Source organism: Caloenas nicobarica, chromosome 9 (assembly GCF_036013445.1).
Source record: "Caloenas nicobarica isolate bCalNic1 chromosome 9, bCalNic1.hap1, whole genome shotgun sequence".
NCBI classification, from domain to species: domain Eukaryota; kingdom Metazoa; phylum Chordata; class Aves; order Columbiformes; family Columbidae; genus Caloenas; species Caloenas nicobarica.
Window position 1 is genome coordinate 5,825,075 of NC_088253.1, and position 27,006 is coordinate 5,852,080.

Consider the following 27,006-nt stretch of genomic DNA (forward strand, 5'->3'; position numbering starts at 1 on the left):
CCGGGCAGAGCCTGTTTCCTCACCGCCCGTGACGTGTCCCCCGCGCCGCCTTGTGGGAGCGCGGCCGCGGTGCACGGCGGGACGGGAGGCTGCGGTGCGCCTGCGCGCAGCCTTGTCCTGTCAACCAATGAGAAGCCGCGGGGGCGGGGCCCGGCGCCGGGGTGTTTGGATTCGAACGCGCGTCGGGCGAGGGGCGGCGGCGCAGGCGCAGTGCGCGGCGGGGCGGCGCTGCCCCCTAGCGCCGGGGTGCGGGATGCCGGGCGAGGAGGAGGACGAGGCCGCCGAGCCGGGGGCCGGGGGCGCCGCGCCCGCCGCGCCCTCCCCGCCGCCCGAGGAGGGGGACACCCGGCAGCGCTACGAGGAGCTCTGCAGCAGCCTCAACATGGACGAGCGCGCCCGCTCCGAGGCCTGGCTCAGCTACCAGAGCATGAAGCGCAACTACACCCTGGAGGTGAGGGAAGGGAGGGAGGGGCCGCGCTGAGGCGAGCGGCCCCGGGCGGACAGCGCGGCGGGACGCGGAGGGTTAAGCGGGGGGAGGGAAGGGGACGGCCCTTGGGGCGCGGCGGCCTCTCCCTCCCGCCGGGCGGCAGCTGCTGCCGAGCGGGGGCACGTTCGGCCCGGCCGCCCTCGCCCCGCCCGGGCCGGCGCCTCCGCCGCGGCAGCGCCCTGAGGGACGTTCCCCCCCGGCCCCTCCCTCGGTCGCGGCCTCGGCCCGCGGGGGGAGCGCGGCCCGCCCGGGGCGTCTGCGGCTGCCGGAGCGGGCAGCAATCCCAGCCCCCGGTCTCAGCGGCCGAAAGCGATTTTAAAAATTAAAATAAAATAAAAGCGGTCGTGTCGCCGCGGTCTTTCTGCTGCAGCCCGTCCGGCTGCAGCCGTCAGACGGTCAGCCCCGGGTCACGCCGAGTTACCCTCGTCGGTGCTTTCAGCGCAATTATAAAAAATTATAATAAATAGGGGTTTGCGTCAACGTGGCACGAAACTTTGCGGGTGTTTAAAGGCGTGTTGCAGGTTTTGTAAGGTCGTTCTTTAAAGCGGTGACATAAAATGACGCACTCGCCTTTTTTTGAACGGTGTATTTTACCGGTGGCTTTTTAAAAACGAGAGGTGGCGCCTATGACAACGCCCGTTTGCGTGTCTGGAGTTATCGGGGTTATTTATTCAGGGCTTCCTGCTCCGCAGCCGGGCAGCCCCGTGCGGAGCTACGGGCGGCTGCGCACCCGCGGGGGGCGGCTGGTCCCGCCGCGCCCGGAGCCCGGAGCGACCGGCCCGGCACAGGCTGCTCCGGCCCGGCACAGGCTGCTCCGGCCCGGCACAGGCTGCTCCGGCCCGGCACAGGCTGCTCCGGCCCCGCACAGGCTGCTCCGGCCCCGCACAGGCTGCTCCGGCCCCGCACAGGCTGCTCCGGCTCCGCACACGCTGCTCCGGCCCGGCACACGCTGCTCCGGCCCCGCACAGGCTGCTCCTGTGCAGAAACCCCATTTCAGTGTGCCATTCCCCCCCTGTTTCGTACTACCTTTTTCTTATTAAACAACAACAACAAACCCACACAAAACACAACAGCAACAAAACCCAAACGTTTTTAGCTTGGAGGAGACCAAGGGGCGATCTCATGAATGTTTATAAATATGGAAAGGGGGAGTGTCAGGAGGACATAGCCAGGCTCTTCTCGGTGACAACCAATGATAGGGCAAGGGCAATGGGTACAAACTGGAACACAGGAGGTTCCGCTTGAATATGAGAAGAAACTTCTTCCCGGTGAGGGTGCCAGAGCCTGGCCCAGGCTGCCCAGGGAGGTTGTGGAGTCTCCTTCTCTGCAGACATTCCAACCCGCCTGGACACCTTCCTGTGTAACCTCATCTGGGTGTTCCTGCTCCGGCGGGGGGACTGCACTGGATGAGCTTTCGAGGTCCCTTCCAACCCCTGACATTCTGGGACTCTGTGTTTTAATGGAAGAGGGAGAATTAGATTTGAAAAGTTTTCATTGGAATTAATTTCTGTCTTTAGGTTCCACATTGAGTAATTGTTCTGTTGCATAATACAGAAAGAAATGGAAACTATGTTTTTTCTGCTCCCACTGTTCAGGGCAGGAGTATGTTCTGATAGCAACAACCCGTACCTTTTTTTTTTTTTTTTTTTTTTTTTTTGGTAACACTGAGGCAGTACAAAATGTTATTGCAGAAGAGTTATACTAAAACTGTATTGTTAAATTTGGGTCAAGCATTACATTTATACAGGTAACTGTGTCATTTCAGTCTTGACACAGTTCACTGTGAAGTATCTGTTTAACACCTGTTTTTCTTGTAATTAAAACACAAAGTAGCTCAACAGAACTTTGAAACAAGGAATCAACTTTGTCACCGGTTGGACTTGGTGAGTTTAGGGCACACTTCTATCCTGTTTCTTGGTGTTGGGTGCACAGCTGAAAAGTATGTTTTTGTTTTCCGTGGAGTCCTTCAGATGCCTGATGTTTTACTTCACAGGGCAATGATCTGCACTGGCTGGCGTGTGCCTTGTACGTGGCTTGCAGAAAATCAGTTCCAACTGTGAGCAAAGGGACAGCTGAGGGAAATTATGTGTCCTTAACAAGAATTTTGCGTTGTTCTGAACAAAGGTAACTTTTCTTTTGCTAATTTGTAAACACTTGCAAAATCTGAAAAACTGTATATCAGCTTGTGAAATTTAGAAATTGAGCACAAAGGCTAAACGTCTTGTTTCCTGCTTTTAAAGATAGAATTTGTATCATCAGCATCCTTGTGTTATAGCTGATTGCCACAGAAGCAGGACAGTTCTATTTGGTCATTACTATGGTGTAAAACACTGGTTGTCAAAAGTCGGCGTTTGCCTTCCCTCTCTCAAAAGAGAAAGAAACTAGTCGCTGAATAACTGTCTATTTTTGAAGAGTGTGCAAAGTGTGAACTTCTCACATGAGAAACCATTTTTATTTGTCTGTGAAAATACACAACTTTTCTTTTTTTGTAAGACGACTTCACTTTTCCCATATTCTTTATGAAACTAAAGTAATGACAGAATCTGATAAACAAATTTGTGTCAAATGTTTATGTCCATAAACTCATGAAGAAAAACTTCCTGAAACTATTGACTTTATTTATTAGCAATCTGATTGTTTTGCAACAATTTAGTAGACTGCGGAAAAAAAAAAGTTCTTATGCACTTTTTCTCCCCATCTCCTTTACTGTTGGAGCATTGCTATTGGTTTCAACAATACAAAAGTGTTCCTTTTAAACCTGTGGGTTTGTTTTTTCCCAAATCAGAAATTCAGGGAACATAATGTAGATAAATAGTTTCTATTATCTGGGCTGTCAAAGATAAGTAACGTTGAAAAAGTGAGTGTAGATAAAGGAGCAAAAAATAAATTAAAACCAAATTCATGAAGTGAAATTTAGTGAAACTTAGGAGGTTCTCATACTTCGTAGAATCTTAGCATTGTAGAACTCAGGGTTTGTTTTATTTAAATTAATAAATAATGCAAAAACCTGAAGGAAATCTGATTTTAATGTAATCTGACTGTTGGAGCTGTTTGTGTCTCTGAGAGGAAAAGCCAAGAACTATGAAAATGTAGTTAACAGGATCATCAGTCAAGGATATAAAAATATTTTGTGAGCTGTCTGAACTCATCGTTTTTTATGGGTGAAGGAGTGGCTGCGAGTACCTTGTCATGTTTGCCCTATCACTATTTTATCTGTAGCTTGGGAAACAGAAATTGCACTTTTGTTGTAAATAAGTAAAATGTATGGTATATTTCACAGGGAAAAAAACCAAAACACAAACAACAAGAAGAACCACATAGACCCCCCCTCCAAAAAACAAACAAACAAACAAAAACAACAACATAAAAACACACAACAACAAAAAAACCCAGCAAAACCACACACACAGAGACACAAAACCCCCGCAACCCACCACTTTTCAGATCTAACCTGTTGATTTTTTTTCAGCTTGATTGAGTTTTTTAACAAGATGAAAAAATGGGAAGACATGGCAAATCTACCCTCTCAATTCAGAGAAAGAACTGAGAGATTAGAGAGAAACTTTACTGTTTCTGCAGTCATTTTTAAGAAGTATGAGCCCATTTTTCAGGACATTTTCAGATATCCTCAAGAAGACCAACCTCGGCAACAGAGAGGAAGAAAACAGAGGTACGTTTCTGTTATTAACAGAGTGATTTTAGAGTATGAGTGTTTACAAAAATAGAATGAAGTTGCTCAGTTGCTTTAGTTGTATTTTTGACTGTATTTTCCTGATAGTTCATTATAGGATCAGAGTTGGTCTGTCTTTCTTTGCTTGAAGTAATTTTTGAATCTTTTTTTCAGTTAGTCAGATCTGACAGGGTGCAGGGAATCCCAAAGCTGGTTTTATGGTCTGGGAGGCAGGGGAAAGATAAAAATCATCCTGTACCCAAGAGAAATACCAGTATTTCTCAGATGGGAAAGGCTGGATGATTTGATCCCTGTACGACCAGTGTAACCTTGAACAGCTCATGGAACAACTCAGCCTGTTTCACTGCTGAGAAGTTCCCAGCATTTGCTTTGTAGACACAGATCTTCTGGATATTTTACTTTACAGTAAAAGCTTTATTTCATTGTTACTGTTCTTATTAGGAGTGCTGGGAAAATTATGTGCTGGCCTTTTCTGATTATTCTGATCTCAACAAGATTTTGTCTGTGCCAGCACTTATTAATGTAGTTTGTGATTTCTCATGACAGTTAGTAGAGATTGATTTATTCCCACTCATTATTTCTTTCATTGACACTACTATGAAGTGTCATTTTTGGTTGCTATTTTTGGTTGCGTTTGTGGTTGGTTTGCTTTATTATTATTATTATATTTTACTTTTTCTAATATTTACAGGCTATTTCTTAGTTGAGGTTTTTTGCTTTTTAATTTTTTTCTTTTTTTTTTCCTTCTCGATGTTCTTGTTACCATAACTTGGTGACGTTTGTAACAAAATCTATTTGAGTCTATAGTAAAAGACAGGATTGTACCTAAATTATTTTATTGGATCATGCAAGAGGTGAGTAAGTTGGAATTGGACTATAGATGGAATAGAATTATGTACTGAGATTAGTATTTGCATATAATGTGGAAAAAATATACTGCAAATATATTTCTTTGATAAGAAGAGTAAACCTTGCTAGTTGATTAGCTTGGTTGGTGAGGTGTGAAGTAATTTTGAAGGTTAGGTTCGAAGATGATACTACCTATTTTTTGTGAGAAATCTATGTTAATTTTGACATTTGAAACCATTCTTCACATAACTTGATGAAGGATGAGCTGTGTTATATGCAAGAGATTTTTCTGTTACCAAGAACACAGACCAAACTTACTAGCCAGAAACTTGAAAGTAGGAAAGAGATTTAGGAAAACCATCGAGTACGGACAGCTTTGGCTGCACTGCAGTAAATCTTCATTTTCTTTTAGAAAGATTGAATGTTGTATGATGTTCTATCAGTATTCATTCATTCATATCATGTGTCTTCCTGCTGTTTTTTTCCCCAAAAGACGGCAACCGTGCACTGTGACTGAAGTTTTCCAGTTTTGTTGGGTGCTGTTTGTTCATGCAAAAGGTAAGAGATTTAAAAGGGATTCAATAGTGCAAACCTGGTTTTGTTATATCAGTCCCTAACGCTGAATAGGTGCAGGTGGAGAAGGGACGTTCTCAGAACAGCCTGAAAGGAATGTGTTCTGTCTTGGTTTCCCCACCTGTGTGTCTTACCACACTTCTAAGGTAAGCTGTATGCCCAAATAGTTCGGTAGCTTTTATGTGGAATAGTTTCACAAAGTTTCCAGTATTTTGGAGATTTATGCTGAAATTCCAAGGGAAAAAGTAGCTTAGAATTTTAGTGAATTCATATTTAGATGTTATTGTAGTTAACATAAGGTGTATATGTATGTCTACTCAGAACAAAGAATATTTAAATTCCTCTTAAGTTTCCAGCAACACTGAAAACATTTAATGAATATGATCCTATAACCTAGTAAAAATCTGTCATAAATCCCTGGGTGTGAATACTTTTGCGCTAGTATCGCAGATAATATTCTCATTCTTTTGACAGCCTTTGTGCCTCCAGCCTTGTTAAACAATGAGCACACAGCAACTGCACCAAATAACCGTCTGCAGTTTGTCCTGTGTTGCGTACGTAGCAGTATGTGTGTGTGTATATATATATGTATATAAATGGCCGGCAGTCTTGAAGATTCATTCCTTTAGAACACAAAAGAGGTCCTCTCTTAATATACTTCTCTAGAAATAATGCAATCAACAGACAGTATATTGTAATGTATATATAACCTTTGTTGTAAGTGCAGCCTTAAAGTTCATAGCAATAGTAGAGGATTTCAGGAGGTTTTTTTGATAGAATGACTGATGAAAGAAAACATCACGAGAGGAAACAGGATTAAATCCTTATTTTAGGCTTAAGTCTAAAGTCTTTCTTCATCGAACCTGTGTCTTAAAGAGTTTCTGCATACCGAAGACTTTACTCAGGTACTGCTTCAATGGGCATTCGCTGGTATTCTGTATAAGTAAGACACTGTTTTAAGGAAAAATAAAGAGCAGATTTGTATTCCTCACTGAAGGAGCATCTTTGTAGATTCAGGTCCATTAGTCATTTCCAAAGGCTTTTTACATTTTTTGGTAAGAGAACTTCTAGTAGAAGAAAACTAATAGTTTAGTTTCTACAAGGAAAGTGATAAAAGGGATTTTGTTTTGGTTTTGGGGTGTGTGACGGCTGGTTTATTTGTGTGTTTTGGGGTTTTTTTCCAATTTAAAAGTAAAGCAGTGTTAAGATTCCTGCAGTGTGCTGTGATTGCCTTAATTGGCTGCTTTTGAGGACAGGACAGAGTAGGCTGTCACAATATTGAATTGTCTGGCCCTGATTTTGTTCAATACGGATTAGCCTTTCTTCCTACACTGCACCGGGCTGCAGAGGCTGTCAGCAGCTCTTCTGGAAAAGTTACTGGCGATGTTACTGGATCCTCCCGATCACGGCTTCGTACAAAGACCCAGAAGGGCTGTGATGTTGCACGAGTGCAGTACCGAACAGTGTATCTTCTGTAGAAGATGCCTTTTTCCAATAGGCTGCAAATTCCATTTTATTGGGGAAATTTTTCCTAGACAAGTATGTTGCTTGCAAGCCTGAGACACGGTATGAGTTTAATTTTTTCTTTTCAGTCCAGAATAGCTCTCCCAGGTTGTATGAAATATCTATGCGTGTTCCACTGAGTCCAGAGGAGAGTTAGTACTGAACTTTATCTCCAGGCAGTCAGGACTCTGCTTCTTTAGCACAGTCAGGCAACTGAGAGAGTAAATAGGTCAGTCTGAAAAGTCACAGATTTTTCTTTCCATAAAATCCTCACCTCTATAGGTAGATTGGACAGTTGGCAACGTGCAAAGGAACTTTATGAGACTTCCTGTTGCTAAATTATTGGTTAGTATGTTTGAGTAATTACATCATAAATTAACTACATGTTAATTGGTGTGTAGTTACAGATATACAAGTTAAATTTGTAGAAATTACCAAGCTGATAGCATAGCCAATTCAGTTTTACAAGAAAAAGGAAAATATACAGTAATTGTAAACTGAAAATTAGTGGTAGATTTATTAAAGTGTGGCAGCACAAAAATGTAAAATAATGTTGACCATTTAAGGTATTAAATATTGCTGTGAAGTTGTGTTCGCTGTGTTTTGAGGGTGGCAGATAATCCTTATCATGGCAACCGCACAGCAGTGGCAGGTTGGGGCTTGTCCTGCTGACACCGCATCGTGGTCGTACCCTTGGCGTACGCTGCAAAGACAGCGGCTTTGTCTGGAGATACTGCAATTCTTGCATAGTGTTTGTAAGAATTTATCTTTAAACTCTCTGTAGCTTGGCTTTATTTCTTTAAAATGAAAAGGAAGAAATATCCCTCTGCCGCACTGAGATAACTGGTTTTTATTATTTGGTACTAGGCTGTGAAGGAGAGCAGTAAGCTAATGTTTGAAATGCTATTGACAAATAATTTGTATGGAACTACTGGTACTGAAAATTAGATTTCTTTTTGACTGTGCTGACAGTAACAATTGCCATGCTAGACTTCATGGGTATGCAAGTAAACTTAGGTTACAAGAGTTACTTCTTTAAGATTTTTATTGATTAACATTTTGCTATTGTATTTAGGACTTTCATTGCTGTGAACCTTTAATGATTTGGAAATAACTGATAAATGTGTACAATAAATACAAATTTAATGTAGGCTTCTTTATTTTAAGATGTTCCAGTTATCCACATTGAAATTATTTTTCTTTTAACAAACATGGAATCAGAAAATTGAATATAAACTGGAACAAACTGGTAGGTTACTGGTAGAAAAATAACAGCATAATTTAGAAAAATTCTTTAATCATATATACATTTTGATGTGCTCTGAGTGAGTTTATTACTATATGACAGTTTTCTTCAAGGAGACAAACCTGTTCTTTATAGTGGGCTCAGCTGAGTGAGTTGGAGGTTACCTGGAAAAAAAAAAAAGAGAATAGCAATAGAAAGTCACACTGTGCATATAAATTCATGGAATTGTGATTTATGGTATTAACGGTATAGTTTAGTTTACAAGACTGCTTTTAGCTATGGCTATTCCTTTAAATGTATGTCATAAACCTTGATGAATTCAGTAAAGAGTAATGAATCTGAATATCATCTTTGTGAAAGGTGATAAAAGAGGTTACAGGGATTCTTTTGTACAGGAAGATGATAACTAAAAAAACACTTTAGAGGTGTATGAACTAAAGCTATATTGTAAACCAGATCAGAGAGATGCATTTTAACTCTTTTGTAAAGCACAAGAGAAATAAAGTTAAATTTATTACTGTTTGTGGTGATCGTGCCCTCAACAAAAGTTTTGTAAAGAAAACAGATTGGTAAAGGAAAAGAATCTCTGGACTCTGAGTTGCACATAGATACGTCCTGGAGAACGGGGGAGCTGGAGCAGGCAGTGGTGCTTGTGTTTTCTGTGACATCTGAGCACTGGGGTCTGGCTGAGCAAAACTTAAAGTTCTTTGCAACACCTCACAGCGATGCAGAACAGCGAAGGGGAGGGTCAGTCAGAGCCCGCTCTTCCCTTCACACCTTTGGAACAAGGTTGTGGCTCTGGCAGATGGAGTGAGGATGTAAGGGGCAGACAGGGGCCTGTGCTGCCAGTGACGGTAACAACCTCCCTCCTTGAGGCCGTTCGCGCAGTGCGCTTGGTGCTGCTCCAAGTGATCGACGCGCTGAGTAATCCGATCGCTGTGGATGAGGGAGTCGCAGCACCCCCTTTATCAGCCTTTTGTAGGGTTTCTTTTCAGAACAGCACAACGTATTCGAGTTCCTACACAGTTGCTGCTGTTCCTGAAAACATATTTTACTGTTACATTTGCTATGTTTTATTGTGTGTGTCTGTTTTACTACCTGTGTTTCTATCCAGATAGTTATAGTTACCAGAGTCTGTGTTTCCAAGACTGCATTGTTTATTGTAATACAAATCTCAACAGGTTATTGGTTAAAATAATTTTAAATCAATGCTCATTTTAATTAATCTCTTATGTCCTTCCAATAGGTAATTTTCCTATGATCAGCGATGACTTGGTCAATTCCTACCATCTCTTGTTATGTGCTTTGGATCTGGTGTATGGAAATGCCCTCCAGTGTCCGAACCGTAAAGAACTTCTGAATCCGAATTTTAAAGGTACGTTGAAAAAAACTATCTACTTTTATCCAAAGCCTGCAAGGACTTCTAAGACTACTGAAATTAGGATGAATCTATGTGGTAGAGAATAAATTTAATGATATCGATTTGAAATATGTGGGAATCAATATTTTTCTATATCAGGCAACAGAGTCAGGTTTCTATTAATGTAGTGTGTAATAACAGGCTACTGAATTTTGTCAGTAATATAGTAAGTCAAGAATTTAATTTGCTGTGGAAATACCATTGAAGGAATTTCCAAGTAAAAATTTCAGCTGATGGCATTTTAATGTCAGTGGAAGAGCACCTGATGGCACAGTCACCACTGGACACAGTCAGACTGGAGGGTTCCTCTGAGGCACCAGTTTGGAAAGATCTGCTGCTCAAATCTGAGAGTGGCAACGGGGTTGTTTCTCTCTCCTTTCTGGATTGTTGCTGTTCTCTGACTGAAGAGAATGGACACGTGTAATGGACTTGATAACCACAAACACAAATGACTGGTGAGAAGTTTCCATTGCATTTCTGACGTCGTTCTTTCCAGGCTCACACTTCATTTTCAGTGCTGTGCAGTATTTGCATTTACTTCATAGTGGTTCAGGTGTGAACTGGGACAATTGTCTGAAACTTACTTGAATTAATGTTATAGTTCATGAGCGTTTGATTGGTTTTCTATTAGAACTTGGTTTTAAATATTTTTCACTAAATATCTATTTTTTTAATCTCTACTCAAAATTGAGGTTTGATAGCATTGGCAAATTGAGTGGGTATTGTATAATTAATAATTCTTTCAAGAGAACTAATTATTTCACCATTTTAATTTCACACTACCTAGACTACACAGAATAGAATTTAAGAAGAAGACAGGATATGGATTTGCAAAAGTAAATAATATTGTGTTCTTAATTGCAGGCCTACCTGAAGACTTCCATAGTAAGGATTATAAAGTATCATCTGATCCTCCCTGCATCATTGAAAAGCTGTGTTCATTACATTATGGATTAGTTTTAGAAGCAAAAGGCATAAAGGAACATTTTTGGAAGCCATACATTCGGAAACTTTTCGACAAAAAGGTTGGTCAAGAAATCTGTAATGTAGAAAAATTTCTCCTTACTTGTTATTTTCAAAGCTTTAAAGACCTGAAATGTCTATCCTTTGTCCTTAACTTTGTTTGTAACTGTCTGTCTCACAGCTTTTGAAAGGAAAAGATGAAAATCTGACTGGCTTTCTGGATCCTGGGAACTTTGGAGACAGCTTGTGAGTCACAATGCTCATGGTTGGCTTTGCACTAGTGTCCCTCTGAAGTGTGACACAATGGCACTTGCCTTATTATCTGCATCTTACCTGGAATACGAGCTGGCTGGCTTATGTATTTATTAATGTTCATATTTTACATTGCATTTCAATTCCTGTTCTTTGAGATGGTACAGTCTGAGGCATGTTTGAAAGAGGAATGATTCCTCAGGATGCTGTTATTTGGTGCCTACTTTTATTTTTTTGTTTCTATGTTTCCTCAGTTTCTTTTGTATATAACTCAAGTGTCAGTATAAAAAAGATATGGGAGCACATTGAGTGGGAAGTGGGAGAGAAAAATCAGGCTTTATGGTATTTTTTTCATTATAAACCTAGAGATGCTTATGAGTGGGACTTATTTTCCTCTAAATGGTATGAAAATGGTAAGCATAGTTTAAGGTGATGGGATGCTGTGTAAGTTTTGAGGAGTTTCCAGCCAAAAATGAGTTCTTAGTATTTTATTATGTTCCTCCTGCAGTTATACTAATTAGCAACCCATCAGATATAATGGAAAAATAATGTCCTTGGCACTGCCGTGTTTTAAGATATTGTAGATTTTAAAGCAGTTCCAATGCTTCAGGCAGGGTTAAAAGAAGTTCTGAAGTGGACTCCAAGAGGCCAGAACTCTGTTCATGCAGGATGCAGGTGAGCAAAGCACTGTCTAAATAAAGGGGGGTTTGTATTTGTCTTTTCTGCTGCAGCAAAGCCATCAACAAGGCCTACGAGGAGTACGTCTTGTCAGTAGGAAACCTCGACGAGAGAATATTTCTCGGGGAGGACGCAGATGAAGAAATTGGGACTCTCACACGGTGCTTAAATACAACTTCAGGAATGGAAACAGCTGAACGCGTGCAAGTGAAGCATAATTTGCAGCAGCACTTTGACAAGGTGGGTGTGACATCGTCTGTGCGGCTGGATTTATGCAGACCGTGAGCTGAGTTAGTCTATGGCTGATGAAGAGAAGCGGCTACTAAAAAATTACTGTCTCGGTTTCTCAAGGTGATCTGGGAGTGTGCACAGCACAGCTGAGTTACAGGTTGTAACTGACTGATAATTGATATTGTTTACTTTGTTGGGTTTTTTGTGTGTGGTGGGTTTTTTTGTGTGTGTTTTTTGGTTTTTTATTTGTTTGTTTTGGCTTTTTCCTCCAGTATTTCTCCACATATTTGGGGTTTCTTTGATTAAATCCAGAACAGAGGATATTTTGGTAGTTACCTAAAGAGATACTTTTGGGTAAAGGTTTATGTGAAGGTTTCCAAGCACAGCAGAACGGGCAGTTCTGCAGCTGCTGGGGCCTCTGCCCCCACCTGTCCAGCTTCCCCTCCCCTCACAGCTCTGCCCCACATGCAGAGTTTTGTGTTTAACGTATGCAAAGCTGCTCAGCACTTTGCTCTGTGCATTTTTTTGTTGTTTCCTTTTAACAGATGTGCTTCAGGTGTTAATATTACATCTGTTTAGAGTTTCGGTTAAATCACCAGGTAATGGTTTTCACCTTGCTTGCCTAAAAGCATGATACATAGATATATCTTTTTATATGACTAATAAAATAGCACAGAATATGGTCTTTGAGAGGACAAAGAACGCTATGCATTTCAGAATCATAAAGTGAAGACCTATAAAATTATCAGGGCCTTCCTGTGTCTAGAGGAGCTTTTCAAAAACAGGCATTGGCTTTGAATGCAGACATATATACCTGTGATTGTAGAGCATCAAAATGTTCCTGAAGATGGAAAAGCTATCTTAAAGGAGGAAGGGTACAAGACAGGCAGAGAAAGAAGGATATAAGCTGCATTAGCACAACTAGATTACAGAGAGCAAAAAGGTGGAACAGTCTAGATCCCTGGAACAGCGATGTGATCTTTTTCCAGAGTGAGAGTTGATTAATGGCCTTCAGCGTTCTTCAGAGAAAAGGTCAAAATAACCTTATCTGCAAAATCAGTGCGAGTAGTTAATTCTTCGCTTCTGACCTGCTTAAAGCATTAATCAGCCACCAGGTTTTGCTGGCGTAGGCCTGGGTGTGTAACTTGCAGGTTTCCTTTTTGGGGTGAAGCAGCGGGGCCGGTAAAGCTGCAGGGCTGGGGGAACCATCGCTCCTGTCCAGTACAGAGACAAATAAAACACATGGGGAGTGTGTGCGGAAAATGGGAGGAGTGCTGGGAGCTGGGCTGGACAGTGAGGAGACTGCAAAATGTGAAGTAATTGTGTGGTTACATAATTAGAAGATGCATTGGTTTTGTTGTATCCTAGTTGAAGGAACATCCTTGATGTTAAATTATTTTGATGGGATGACTTAACCTGATGCAAACAAGTTAAAATGCTGGCTGTTAGATTCAGGGGGACTTTTCATGGTGTTAAACTTGGTGAAGGAAACCCTGGCTCAGTGCACGCTCCGGTGAGCTACAGCTGCCCTTGGTACATGAGGGATGGGACTGCTGGGCCATTGCGGTTTGTTTTTTTAGACAGGCCTGGTTGGTTCACACTTCTCTGCCAGTCTCTGCCTTTTGGTGCGAGGTCACATCCTCTCTGTGTTTGTACAGCACGATTTCATGCAATTATCCCGGTGACACAGAGAAATCTTTCATTGCTGGCTCCTGTCTGAGACACGAGCTCCTTTGGGCTGTTTGATTCTTAGCCATTATTTCCAGGCGTATATTGTAACACAAGGTTAGAATTCTACTGGTTAAAATTTTCATAATCATGTAAGTAATATGCTTATTTTTTGTCTCTTCAGTCCAAATCACTTAGGATTACAACCCCTCTTACTGGCCGCAAGTATATTAAGGAGAGCAACCCATATGTGACACCTGTTTCCATAGCAACATACAGTCTGAGCCGCCTTCATACGATGCTGGCAGGACTGAAAAATGCCCCCAGTGAAAACCTGGAGCAAATACTCAGGTAAGTTTGATATTCAGGTAAGCAAATAATTCTATTTTTAAAATAGTTTTAATAAAAAATGTTAATGCTAAACAGTGTCATTTCAAATGTGAGTCAGTCTTGAAAGGTTCTGGAGTAAAATCAGACCCAGAGAGATATTTAAATTTCAAAAGACTCTGTTCTCTTTATTTAGACACCATTGTCCTTAAGAGATTGATGGCTATAAGAACATACAGCATTTTAAACCAAACAGTTCTGAGCTTCTCTAACAGCAAACTGCTCATATACAATTTTAAAGAATTTCCTTCTTCCTACTTAGCAAATTTCACTACCCAGCAAGACACATTGTGCTGTAGGAAATTAAAAATAAAATTTATTCTGTATGTAAGATAAACTGTTCCCTCAGGTACAGTATGTTTTTTAAACAACTTTTAAATCATGTGGAAAATGCTGTTTATCCCTAACCATGAAAAGATGTGCATGTTTACTACAATATATACAGGAATAATGATAATGATGATGATGATGATAAGAAGCAGCAGCAGCTGTGGACATGTTACAGTCCATACATAGGCACATATGGGTGTGCTTGTATTGCTGTCCAAGAGACTTACAGTTTCATGCATTAATCATAGGATAAAAATAGTTGTAGATTTTAAAATTTTTTGGTCTTAGGAATAGACTGTTGAAAATATTTAGTTTCTGTTTTCAGGTCATGTTCCAGAGATCCTTCTCAGTCTATTGCGAACAGAGTAAAAGAAATGCATGAAATATACTGCCAGAGCATGCAGTCTGAAGGAGAATTCAGTAACTTTTCCAAAGGTGAGAAACATTTTACTTCTACAGATAAGAATTAAAATGCCTGTAAATACATTTATCACTTTTAAGTAACTTACAGTTTTATTTACATGTTATGCTTTAGCACAAGAGTCTTTTCCATTACTTTTGTCTTTTCCTGCTATTCTTAAGGCAGGGCAAATTCTAACCCTGCATGCAATTTTATAACCAGCCTTAGCTTAAATTACTGGAATGTGAGGATTACTGGAATGTGAGGATTACTGGAATGTGAGGATACTTTTGGTTCTACGGAAGGGCAATGAAAAGCACCCTGAAGGGTACTGCTTTTCTCTCAATTACAGGATTTCTGTCAGCCATGCAAAATCTGCCCAACTCTAGTCTTTAAAAGTCCTACAGCAGTTTCGGCTTTCACAGAAGGAGGGTTTAGTACAGATATTATTAAAACCCTGCCAGTATAAACACAAAGTATTATTTGCGAAGTTGTCGAGATGTGTGAAGCGCATGAAGACAGATTAACAATTAGGAAGATGCTCTTGACCGTTTTGGTTTTTAATAGAGACTTACGTGCTTTGTGTTTGTTCTTGTCAACGTAGTTGCTTCAGTGTTTTCTGTTGCACAGTGCAAGTGGGATCCATATAGGAATACTTTCCGAACAATCTAGTTTCTGAACTTGAAGTATATTTATTAGATTATAGCAATTTAAAGTTTGTTCTTATATATTTGGTGTTTCCATCAATCCTGGGTTCAGTAAGAAGTTACTCTGCTCTGCATTCACCAGGCGGTGCAGCAGGAGAGAAATTCCTAAGTTAACTTAAAATTAACTGATTTACTTGTGCAAGTGCTGTAGCCACAGCAGCACACAAATCCACACAAGCTACTGAACTGTTGTATCTCTTAAGATCAAGAACAGAATTCTTTTATCGCATTTGACAATATTGTTTCTGTTTCAAATTCCTGCAGATGTTGCCAGTAAACATTTTCGTCGTGCTGAGGTGCTGTACTACAAGGTCTTGGAGTCGGTCATCGAGCAAGAGAAGAAGAGACTGGGGGACACCGATTTATCTGTAAGGAAAACTAATCCAATTTTACCTTGTTTTTAAAGTTGGATCTACAAAAAAAAAAAAAAAAAACCTACCAGTTATAGAGCTGGTATTTAAAATGAGGGGAAAAGCTCTAAAAAGTAGCCTGTACACACAACTGAATGGGAGGAAAAAAAAGGTACAGGAACTCATTTGTGTTTGCAAACATGACGATATATGAAACTTCTAATGATTAAAGATGTCTCATTTGGATTCTGTTCTGTCTCTTATAAAAAAAGATCTTTTTATAAGCTTGATGCTGTTGAGGCAGAGTCGAAAACATTTTACTATTCTATAGTTACACTGTACATTAAGTATTAAAATGTGCAACTCTTGCAGGCAATCCTGGAGCAGGATGTGTTTCACAGGTCTCTGCTGGCGTGTTGCCTCGAGATCATTATCTTCACCTACAACCCGCCTGGAAACTTCCCCTTCATCACCGAGATATTTGACATTCCAGTTTATCATTTTTATAAGGTAAAGTGTTTGATAGCTGGAAACACTTGATCACAAGTACTCTGTTGACTTACATTAAGTCATCTCCTTACCTGCACGTTAACTTACACATTAACCCCTCATTCTGAGTTTTGCCTCTTTTTGTATTGAAAAGAATGTTACCTGTGTGTCATCCCGGGGTGTACTTATGCATTTAAAAATCAAAATACTGAAAATACTGCTAGCAATTAAACACAGGAGCAGTGTCCATGTATCTGTACAGTAACTAACGGGTTACCATTTTATCATGAGCTGTTCTTGCAGCTATTTTGCAACAGTGCTTGACATGTTTGTTTGTTTGGAAAGATACAAATATTTGCCTTGTGATAAAACCGCAAGACAAGATATGATTGAGCCATACTAACGCAGCCTTAATAGTCTTTTCCTTGAAAATTAGGAATTAGATCTTTCTGTAAGAAAAAAAATATATGAAACAAGTACATTATATTGATTATAATTATCCACCTTACAGGTAATTGAGGTTCTTATTAGAGCAGAGGATGGCCTTTGTCGGGAAGTAGTGAAACACCTTAATCATATTGAAGAACAGATCTTGGAAAGTATGGCATGGAAACAGGAATCCATTCTGTGGGACAGAATCAGAGACAACGAAAACAAAGTTCCCACCTGTGAAGAGGTGAGCACTTGACACATTTTACATAGTTTTCCTAATCAGACAGGATGGCAGAGAGCAGCTTTACCTGGCCAAAGTTCAGTTTCACGCGAGGAGCTGATGAGTGCAGAGCGCACAGAGGTGCAGCGTGTTCTGCTCTGTTCACGACAGCCCAACCGAGACCGAGGTGACTGTCACCCAGCCCTTGCACAGCACAAGGAACAAAGCGACAAGCAGGGAAGGTTTGGACCAGTCACTTACACTTGAAAATATGACTAGACAAGGAGAAATGTGGTAAAAAGTACAGACTTTTAATTGTAGTCAAAAAAGGATTATTACAGTTCATATTTTCTCAAGTGGTACGATTACTACAAAGTCTTAGTTAGGCTTACGGTAAGTTCTTCAGTGTTCTTCGTTTTTATTTCTTCCATACAGTTTCGCTGTTCAAGATTTGTAGCGCAGAAGCTTTTAAAAATTTGTTGTATAGTTGGTCTGTCATACAGACACTCTAATAAAAGTATAAATATTTCAGGTAATGCCACCTCAGTACTTTGAGAGATCTGCTGGGAACAGTGTTGTGGGTTCACCATTGACACCAAGAAGAATAAATGAGGTTCGTGCCGAAACTGGAGGACTGGGAAAAGGTGAGACTTCTTTTCGGCGTAACATGCTTCCCACTTAGACCGTGGCTTTAATTTGAACTCTCAGTGGAGTACAGCAAGGAAGCTGCTTCACATCAGTGCACGGCTCAAACTTTTTCTCTGGAAAAATACAACATAACGCATTAGATGAGCAAATGATTGAACACAGCATTATATGAGATTAAGCCATGTCTAAAAGCAATCTGTAAGCCACAAATGTAGACATAAGGAATTGTTAACATTTCCTGAATAGCCTTGCATGATGTATTTTGGTTCTCATTAGATTCTTTGAACTATTTGTGTAGTAAGGGATCCTACAACAGGAGTTTTATATTGGTGTGTGTTTTTTTAACCTGCAGGCCTCTCCTCTCCCACCACCCTGTATGACAGATACAGCTCCCCCACAGCCAACCCCACAAGGAGGCGGCTGTTTGTCGATAACGATAACGCCTCTGAGCCTGGAACTCCCGTACGCGTGTCCCAGCAGCCAGTGGTGAACACAGTGCCGGTGCAGAACGTGAATCCCGAGGCCATGTCGGTGACACCGGTGCCTGGCCAGACGCTGGTGACAGTGGCAACTGCCACCGTGACAGCCAATAATGGGCAAACTGTTACCATACCCGTACAAGGTGAGAGAAGAGCCACTGCACAGTTACTGAGGCTCGTTCTCATCAGAGCATTAGTATGCAGCAAGGGGGAAAGGGAGGAACAGTCCAGTGGAGAGAAATGTCTGTTTGCAGCTTCATAACTGGGAAGAATTGCATGAACAGATGAGCAGAATTCAGAGACAGGACACGTACAGCACCGGGTTGTTGGGACTGCCAACACCTGTGTTATAAAACTGAGTTATTTCAGTAAGCCTCCCTTCCTGAGCGAGCACGGGATGACAGTTGCATTACTATTAAAAACAGTTCAATTTCATTACCTCCTTGTCTCCTTATGATGAAAAGTGCAAAGTATTTTGATGAAACAATTCCATATATAATATACTAAATATACACTTACGAGTAACTGATAAAATAATTACTTAATTCTTAAAAATCCTCGCCCAACAAGCAACCACAAACACCGCCCCCAAGAACTTGCTCTTATTTCAGACTTTTTTCTCTTACATCACAGGTATAGCCAATGAAAACGGAGGAATCACTTTCTTCCCGGTGCAGGTGAACGTGGGCGCGCAGCCCCCGGCCGTCCCGGCGCCCATGCAGCCCCTAAGCGCGCAGGCTCTGGCCACGCCGCTGCCCGGGGCCGCGCTGCAGCTGCCGGGGCAGGTGACGGTGCAGCAGGTTCCTGCGGGGGAGCACAGACAAAGCCAGCAGCTTCCCAGCGCCGCGGCCCTCAGGCCTCGCAGGATGGGCTCGCTTTCGCTCTTCTTCAGAAAGGTACTGCTCAGTCTAACTTGTGCTTTGCTTAGTTTGCATTTCGATAAGTCTTCAGTGATTTTTAGCATCTGTACTTATTATTAGTAATAATAAGAGAATATACAATTTCAAAGTTAATTTGTACTCTTTGTCTATTCATGGACATACCTGAAGAGTAGTTTTCTGATGCAGGCAACTGCTCACTCACAAAGCAAAAGAATTTATAAGTATCACCACAGCCAGCAGGAGTTGTGAAGTAGATGATGTGCTGGGCCAGCAGGTACTCCCAGGTGTCCGTTTGCTCTAAGGCTGTCGGAAAGAAAGAAATTCCCCCTGGACGAGCTGGTTTATTCAGCACAGTGCTTGCTGTAGGCTGTGCAGTGTCCTTCCTGCGCTCAGGGTAATTTGTATGTTTTCTTAGCAGCAATAGCAATATGGGAAACACCAATGTCTTGTAAGCAAAAAAGTTAAATTTAGTTATTCTTGCTTCAGCTACTTGTTTGCGCAAGTTCTGTGGGGTGCACAAGTCAGAACCCCCTTTAGCTGGGTAAGAAAAGCCGTGTTGCGGTGGCCCCCAGCACAGCCTCTGTTCCGACAGGTCTATCATTTGGCCAGTGTCCGTTTGCGAGACCTTTGCACTAAACTCGATATATCCGATGAGCTGCGGAAAAGGATCTGGACGTGTTTTGAGCATTCCTTGGTGCACTGCCCCGAAATCATGATGGACAGACACCTGGATCAGCTGCTGATGTGTGCCATCTACGTGATGGCTAAGGTGAGACCTGAATGAAGAAAAAACAAACAAACAACTTCTTTAAGACTTATTCCAAAGATTAAAATTCCTCAAAAAACCCAAACCCTACGAAACATACACAACAACTCCCAAACGAATTAAAAAACCCACAGGAAAACTATTAACCCTTTCTGTTCATCTCCTCTTAGGTTACTAAGGAAGATAGATCATTTCAGAACATCATGCGCTGCTACCGCACACAACCACAAGCCAAGAGTCACGTAAGTACAGCTGGTATTAAACAACGCGGGATCTGGTTCATTAAATGCCGCAGTTCTATTTTAGGAAGGGATGGCTTTTTGAAGTAATGTTTAGTATTAAAGGAATGCCGTCTGTGAGCCATTCTCCTCAAAAGACAACAGCCACATCCACAATCCTGCACTACTAAAAGCTTTTAATGCTAAACTCTACCTAAAATAGAAAATGCCTTCGTTTAAAAGCTAAGGAAGCAGCACCTATCGGTCGATACTCCTCTTGGGAGGCTGTATTTGCAAGAAGCAATTTGATACCCCAGTGGAGTTTCTAGAAGGCCGGTGTGTCACGCACACTGTTGTTTCCCGACTCCGTAACTGCGCGTCCCGCCCTGGTGATGCTCCTGGCTCTCCCCGCAGGTCTATCGGAGCGTCCTGATCCGAGGCCGGAGACGCCGCCGCTCTGGCAGCAGCGACAGCAGCAGTCAGCAGAACTCACCGACGGACAGGAGCAAAGAGAGGAACAAAGAGAAAAGTGAGTGAGCCCGTATCCCAGGTGCTTGGGGTTAATTCCATTTCCAAAACTGTGTGTGTAAAGTAAGAGCTGGATTTTGTGTCAAACCACCCCAAACTGCTCCTTCTTTGGTAAACCTGGACACAATTAAGAATATATTGATAACGCTTAAGAGTTGCTGTAACTCAAGCTTAATATTACACCCACTTTGAGTCTTGAACCTCTCAGCAGCCTCCAGAGGTAAGAACAAATTGCCCACGGCGTCTATTTTAGTGCATCTCTGGAGATTCTTTCCTTGATATTTGAACTGATACACTTTCCTTGAATTAACTTTCATAAAGGAAAGCAAATCAAATCAGTGATGCCATGTATTCCTAGCACCAGTTTTCAAGATATTTAATAGCTGGCAGTATAAATGGTAGGTATTAATGTTTTCTGTCACACAGAGGTGGCAGGAAGGGGAGGAAAAAAAATTATATCTATTTTGCAACTTCCCACATTAAACCAGGAGAAGTATTACCAAGCCAAATATTTCTACTACCAGCTGAAAAAGACTGCTGTTCCTTATTTGAAATTGTGCCAGCTGGCAACAGGAGCGAGCTACTGTTAAAAGTTTAGCGCGAATGCCTGAAAAATGGAGTTTTAGCTCTGCTTATATAGCGATGAGCATATACAGAAAAGCCACTTACAGTTTATCCACTAAGAAGTTAGAAAGCAAATGTGTTTCCATACACACACTCAGCAGTTTGTGGGTGTTTGACAACAACATCCTGCTTTTTTGTAACGCGAGATACTGAGGGAACACAATCGGCATCGCTGGCACCGGCTGCACGGCGGCAGCCGGAACTCCGGCAGGTTTGCAGCCAATGTCAGGGCTGAAGCGGCACGAGCAGGTGGAACGGCCGCGCTGTGACGGTGCCGGTGCCCGTGCCGGTCTCTCCCGCAGGCAGCCGGGACGGCAGCCCCGTGATGCGCTCCAGCAGCACCCTGCCCGTGCCGCACCCCGGCTCCGCGCCCCCCACGCCCACCCGCCTCACCGGCCCCAACAGCGACACGGAGGAGGAGGAGCGGGGGGACCTCATCCAGTTCTACAACAACGTCTACATCGAGCAGATTAAAGAGTTCGCCCTCAAGTATACTTCAAATGCAGTAAGTTACATTCTGTGCCTTTTGTTAGTAAAGACATCTTTTTTTGCTATACGCACAGTATTCTTGGCTAACCTCCCTCTTAGCAAATTCAAAGGATTATATATATTTTTTTAATGACAATTTCACTTCAAGGACATACTCTGCTGCTGAAATACCAAGTACTGTCGATGCTTATTTGCTGTTTCCTCCAGTACAAAATACACAGCGCTGACCAATGTCATCTACCAGCCTCAGCCAGGGTTAGGGAAATCAATTTAAAAAACCACTCATCTAGCCTAATAACATGACAAAACTTGCATCTGTTCTAAATATGTACAATATGACATTAGCAAGAAAAAACTAAGCTGTGTTTAAGGTGATTGACTCGCCAAAGCCCCACTGTAGTAGCACCTGAGAGCAGACACAAGCACTGAGCCATTTCTGTGTCTCCTGCGCAGACGGACTCTCCGCCGCTCTCGCCCTACCCGTTTGTCCGGCTCGGCTCCCCGCGCAGAGTGCAGCTGTCCCAGAACCACCCCGTCTACATCTCGCCACACAAAAACGAGTCTGCTCTCTCCCCTCGAGAGAAGATATTCTATTATTTCAGCAGCAGCCCATCTAAGGTGAGACTAAAGGGTTTTCATTTGCTTTCCTAAGTCCTTAATTCTACCTTTTCTTTTTGGTAGTGGAATTAGAGAAGATTGTGCAACACACCTTTCTGTTTATGTTGTTTACCATGTACTTTCTCAACTAACACTCTTCCAACTGTCAGTTCAGGTATCTAAGAAGCTGTAAAACAATTAGGTGTCCGAGCTGCTTGTGTACTTTTAAAAGTTACTCTTTGCACTGGTACACATGAAACACTCGGGGGTGCAGCACCAGGACCCTCTGCTTTCAGGTAACGGGTAGGTTACTCGGTACAGAGACTGTTGGAGGAGCAGAACACAAAGTACAATCACACGCTCTCATCTGCCCAGTGCAGGGAAAACCCAACAAATGGCTGTTACTGTGCACAGACTTACCAGGGCAACGTGCAACAGGCTGAATCCTGTGAGCTCTGGTCACAGTGCAGTTGAAATCTTCCTGGAGAGGCATCTTCATTCGAGGAACTGCTGCATCTCTGCTGTCGGCAGTTGTAGCTACGGATGGACGGCCTTGCAGCTCCATGTGCCCTGAAACAAGGAGTTAGCTTGAGTCTGAGTAACGCTAACACACGGGAAGGACAGTGACTAAAACAGTCTGTCACAAGAAGCACTTTGTACAGTACAGATCTCCAGAAAAAAAGCACACATCATCCCACTGTAATGCAGTTAACAAAAGTTCACTTTGTATTTTGGTAGCCACGATAATGGGAGAGAATTCTATTTTTTTTCCCCTTCCTTTCTCCAGAGGCTAAAGGAAATAAACAGCATGGTCAGAACTGGAGAGACGCCAACAAAGAAGAGAGGCATTCTCTTAGAAGACGGCACTGAAGCGCCGGCGAAGCGAATCTGCCAGGAGAATCACACCGCCCTGTTACGCCGACTACAAGACGTGGCAAACGACAGAGGCTCTCACTGAGGCGGCATCGCCCTCTCTGCGGGTCACACGGGCTCGCAGGCCGTGCTGAGGGTCCCCCCGTCCCCGCAGCCCCCGTGCCGTCCCCCGCGGAGCCCCCGGCCTGTCGGGAAGGGCAGGAAGAGAAGGACAGTCCCACAGGGACAGCGAGGAGACACGTCCCATCCCGGGGCTCAGCCCAGCCCGGGCAGGCCAGGCAGCTCCCAGCTTGTGTCCCACAGCAGCTGAGGAGCTTTTTGGTGCATGGAGGGCACATCCCGAGCACCGCTCGCTACGCTTCCGTTTGCAACAGGTACTTACACCTGACTGCACTAACCAGTCCCCTTACACTGGTTTTACCAGCTTTACCGTTTTTGTCTTTGGAGTAGAAAGTTGTACATGCGTCAGACACGGGAGCATCGCACAGAGACAACTATATTGCAACTGTGTCTTGGTTTTTACAAGAACAACCTCCACAAAAATGATGACTGACAAGTAATATTCCAGCAGAGTCTGGATCTGCTTGGGAAGGGAAGGTGGGAATCATCTTTTGAAGCCCCAAAGGACACTGCTTGTGGATCCTGTCCATATTCAGGATCTTCCATGTGCCCCTGAAAACCATCATGTTATTTTGCTTTAAAGTTTGGGCACCTTTCTGTATAAAGGTAGAGAATTCTGTCTGTGCATTGTTTGTAGCTGTGCAATGTTTTAAAGTGAACTCACGTTCAAAAGGTGGCACTTTTGGTAGGGCTGCGAAGCATCATTTTTAAGGCAGATTAGTTTTGCTGTATATTTGCAATGGCACTTTCTAAATGTGAATATTTTTTTTCAGAGGCTGATTTCAGATATCTTTCTGTATTTGAAGCAATTTGACTTTTGTATTTATTTTCAAATTGACAGCCCATAGCTCCCATCTTCAGCAAACGGCATTAAGAATTCCTGTTAAACTGATGTATACGCAGCAATGAATGCGGGAAGCTGGGGACATTTGCCTTTTAAAAGGAACTTTATACGCTTGTAATGTTTCTCCAGATCGCTTTTCTCGAGAGTCAGGAACGGCCACCACACAGACTCGGCTTTTTTGTTTGTTTTTAAAGGATGGGGTTTGGTTTGGTTTTTGGTTTTTAAATGTATTAAATCAGGCTGCCTGGGAGAAATTGCTCCCTGACTAACAGGATAAGAAAGTGGTGCATATATGAGATTTACTAGTTGTTTTCATTTTTAAAATACTTGCAAAATACCAGTCTTATTAAGAAAGCAATTAAACACACTAACAACTGGTGCAGTAGACCAGTTTACTCCCTTTCAGTGGCATAACTGGGCACACTGGTGGTGTTAGTGTGAAATATAGCACACTCGGATTCTCCAAGTTTTTCTAAGAAAGCAAAAGTTAAAAGCTCTGTGTTTTCAGTCATTCCTGCTCCTCTGAGTAATCAGAAAATTTAGGACTTAATGCCACTCACTGTAAATTCAATTAAAGAAAGATAAAAGCATCTTTCATTCTTACCTGCATAATGAGAAGGCTGAAGTTGAGAAACTGTGTAGATGTTTCTGTAAAAATATTTATGAAATTGTCAGACAATTCCTGTTACTCTGTACCATTAACATTACTTTGTATGAAAATATCACAAGTGTATTTTTCAATAAAGAATTTATAAACTCATGATTTTATGTTCTTGTGCGGAAAAAGCACCGTATGTGCAAAGCTAAAATGAGTCTGCAGAGCTCACATGCTGGGTTTGACAACAAAAATAAAATGATCACTTAGCTGCAGTCCACAGGCACACCATGTACGTGGGAGTGCAAGAACTTGAGTCAAACGCTGCAATTAATGGTTTAAAACAAATAAAGGAATCACACTTATCAGTCACACAACAAACACAGCACTAAGTTTCATCAGCTTCTCTTGTTTCTATCCCTTTCTGAAACCAAGTTGTTTAGTAACCTTCAAATAATAGAGGTACAATTCGTAGTGTATGCTTTGAAACAAATGCTAAAAAAACTACTACAGAGTTGTTCCAAAGGGGAAAAAATATAAATGTATATGTAAACACTACTTTTTCTAAAAACATCCCAAGTCGTTTCAGAACATTTGTTTCAAGACGTAGAATAGTTTGGCTGGAAGGGACCTACAAGGCTCATCTAGACCAACTGCAAACTTCACTGTTGAGGCTGCTACAGCGTAACTTGTGTTTCTCTTTCTGTAATATTCTATCTAGAATTCAGAATTGCAGAGATGATAATAGAAAATGCCACTTTATCAACGTATTGGCAGGGACTTCAATTCAGTTTCTCAGTTAATTTTTCATTAAATGAAATACCTGTGGTAGGCCAGGTGGCAGTGGAGTCGAGTCGAGGCCGGGATTCCAGCGGCGCTGTGTCCGTGCTCCCTTTCACACACAGATCCCATTGCAGAAGACGTAGTCAGTGTTCTCTCCCCTTTCTCAATCTAGAAAAAACACGATGCTTCAGGTTATTCACTCCAAACTAAAAATATTCAGCATTCTTTAAAGAATTATTTTCTTTTCAGCAGGCTCTACAATTAGCGTGGATTGAGAGCAATCCAGCCTACTCACCAGACCTCCAGAGGTCCAGACAGCTCAAAGACAAAACCCAGATGATATAACCACCATTTTTATTGCATCATTCTATCATTCTTGTCATTGCTTTACTGATCTTTACCTGCGGCGGGTTGCAACAACCGGACACCTACAGCAGCAGCAGCAGCCGCCTCTGCGCACGGACACGTGGTGACACTGGCCAGGATTTGCCCCCGTTCAGCCCCAGCAGTAAGTGGGGGACGGGGTCGCTCTGCTGCTCCCCACAGCTCAGTCCTGTGTCCCCCCGGCTGCAGCTGAGGGGAAAGAGCAGCCCAGGACCAGAAGGGATTAAACTTCTACCCCAGCCCTTCACCCAAGTGGCTTAGGAAATGTGCGAGTCAGTTATTTATCACAAAGGCTTCTGAACAATCATAAAAATAAACAGAGCAACGATGCCTTTCTGATGTAGCTCGAGTTCTGCCTCCCTGGCACGCCGTGCGCAGTCACGCTGCTCGGCCCACGTTCTGCTTCACACGAGAGCCCTGTGACTGAACTAGGAACGCTAAATCCAGGGCGCTGAAATTCCAATTCCAGTCTTCGCAAGAAAAGTGTATGAGAAATAACGGCAGCAACAGAATTAACGCTCACAGTATTTTAGTAGCTACACTCCAGGCCAGCACACTAGGCCTCAAAAACCTTTCCCACATGCTTTCCTTAAAAAAAACAACAACCCAATGGCACCGCTCCCTGCAGCATCCAAGCTCAGCTGTCAGCTCCGTTCCTCCGTTCCCGTGTTCTGCTGCAAACACAGAACGGGCTTGTGACAATTCCAAGGCACCTGCAATTCCTCCAAACCCACCAGCTGTCCTGAACACCCCGGCCGAAGGGGCATCAGATGAGAAATCCAACCAAAGTGACACAGACCCAGCTCTTTACCCCTTGGACAGGGTCACAAGGCACTGGCTGTTTCTCTCTCAAGTCTTCACAAGCGCAACACGGTGTTAAATGCCACCTTGACTGTGCTGACCCCCATTCCAGAGGCTTCCCCAGCAGAAAAGGAGCACCCAAAGCAAGCTGCTCAACAGCACGGTCGGACTTGACTAAAGTGTTTTTAGAAGGGTTAACGACCAGTGGCTCATGACATGGAGGGTGGACTGAAATTGAAGCCAGGCATATTTACAATTATCAGAAATCTGCTCCCTAGAACGCCAATAACAAAAGCCAGAAACTCTATGAAGGGTAGCGTTTGTTTTGGTTTTTTGAAATAGCAAATCAGCTGCACAAAAAGCAAGAAAAAGGTAAGAGAGCAACAAAAGAAGCATTTTCCAAATATTAAGCTACTTGTCAAGCAGTCGCCAGCCAGCCCCACTGCCAGCAGTTTGATTTAAGCACGAGACACCAGCCGTGGCCGCTGCAAACGCTCCTC

The 27,006-nt window shown here is 42.6% G+C and overlaps 1 protein-coding gene and 1 long non-coding RNA gene across 2 annotated transcripts; one reads left to right on the plus strand and one right to left on the minus strand.

Moving 5' to 3' along the window:
* The first annotated feature begins 156 nt into the window (after window positions 1-156).
* On the plus strand, window positions 157-24,663 carry RBL2 (RB transcriptional corepressor like 2). Its single transcript, XM_065640757.1, has 22 exons — window positions 157-451; window positions 2,481-2,611; window positions 3,957-4,157; window positions 5,521-5,585; window positions 9,596-9,724; window positions 10,634-10,794; window positions 10,914-10,978; window positions 11,716-11,902; window positions 13,746-13,912; window positions 14,604-14,713; window positions 15,650-15,753; window positions 16,108-16,245; window positions 16,736-16,900; window positions 17,409-17,520; window positions 17,877-18,146; window positions 18,637-18,899; window positions 19,477-19,653; window positions 19,821-19,892; window positions 20,283-20,397; window positions 21,323-21,525; window positions 21,963-22,127; window positions 22,894-24,663. Exons 1-22 carry the CDS (start codon window positions 254-256, stop codon window positions 23,062-23,064), a joined length of 3,369 nt encoding a protein of 1,122 aa, XP_065496829.1. The 5' UTR covers window positions 157-253; the 3' UTR covers window positions 23,065-24,663.
* LOC135991908 (uncharacterized) lies at window positions 21,894-25,442 on the minus strand. Its single transcript, XR_010606667.1, has 3 exons — window positions 25,362-25,442; window positions 24,548-24,591; window positions 21,894-22,676 (listed from the first exon to the last, which is right to left on the minus strand). It is a non-coding gene; the product is annotated as an uncharacterized LOC135991908 (long non-coding RNA).
* Window positions 25,443-27,006: the final 1,564 nt, after the last annotated feature.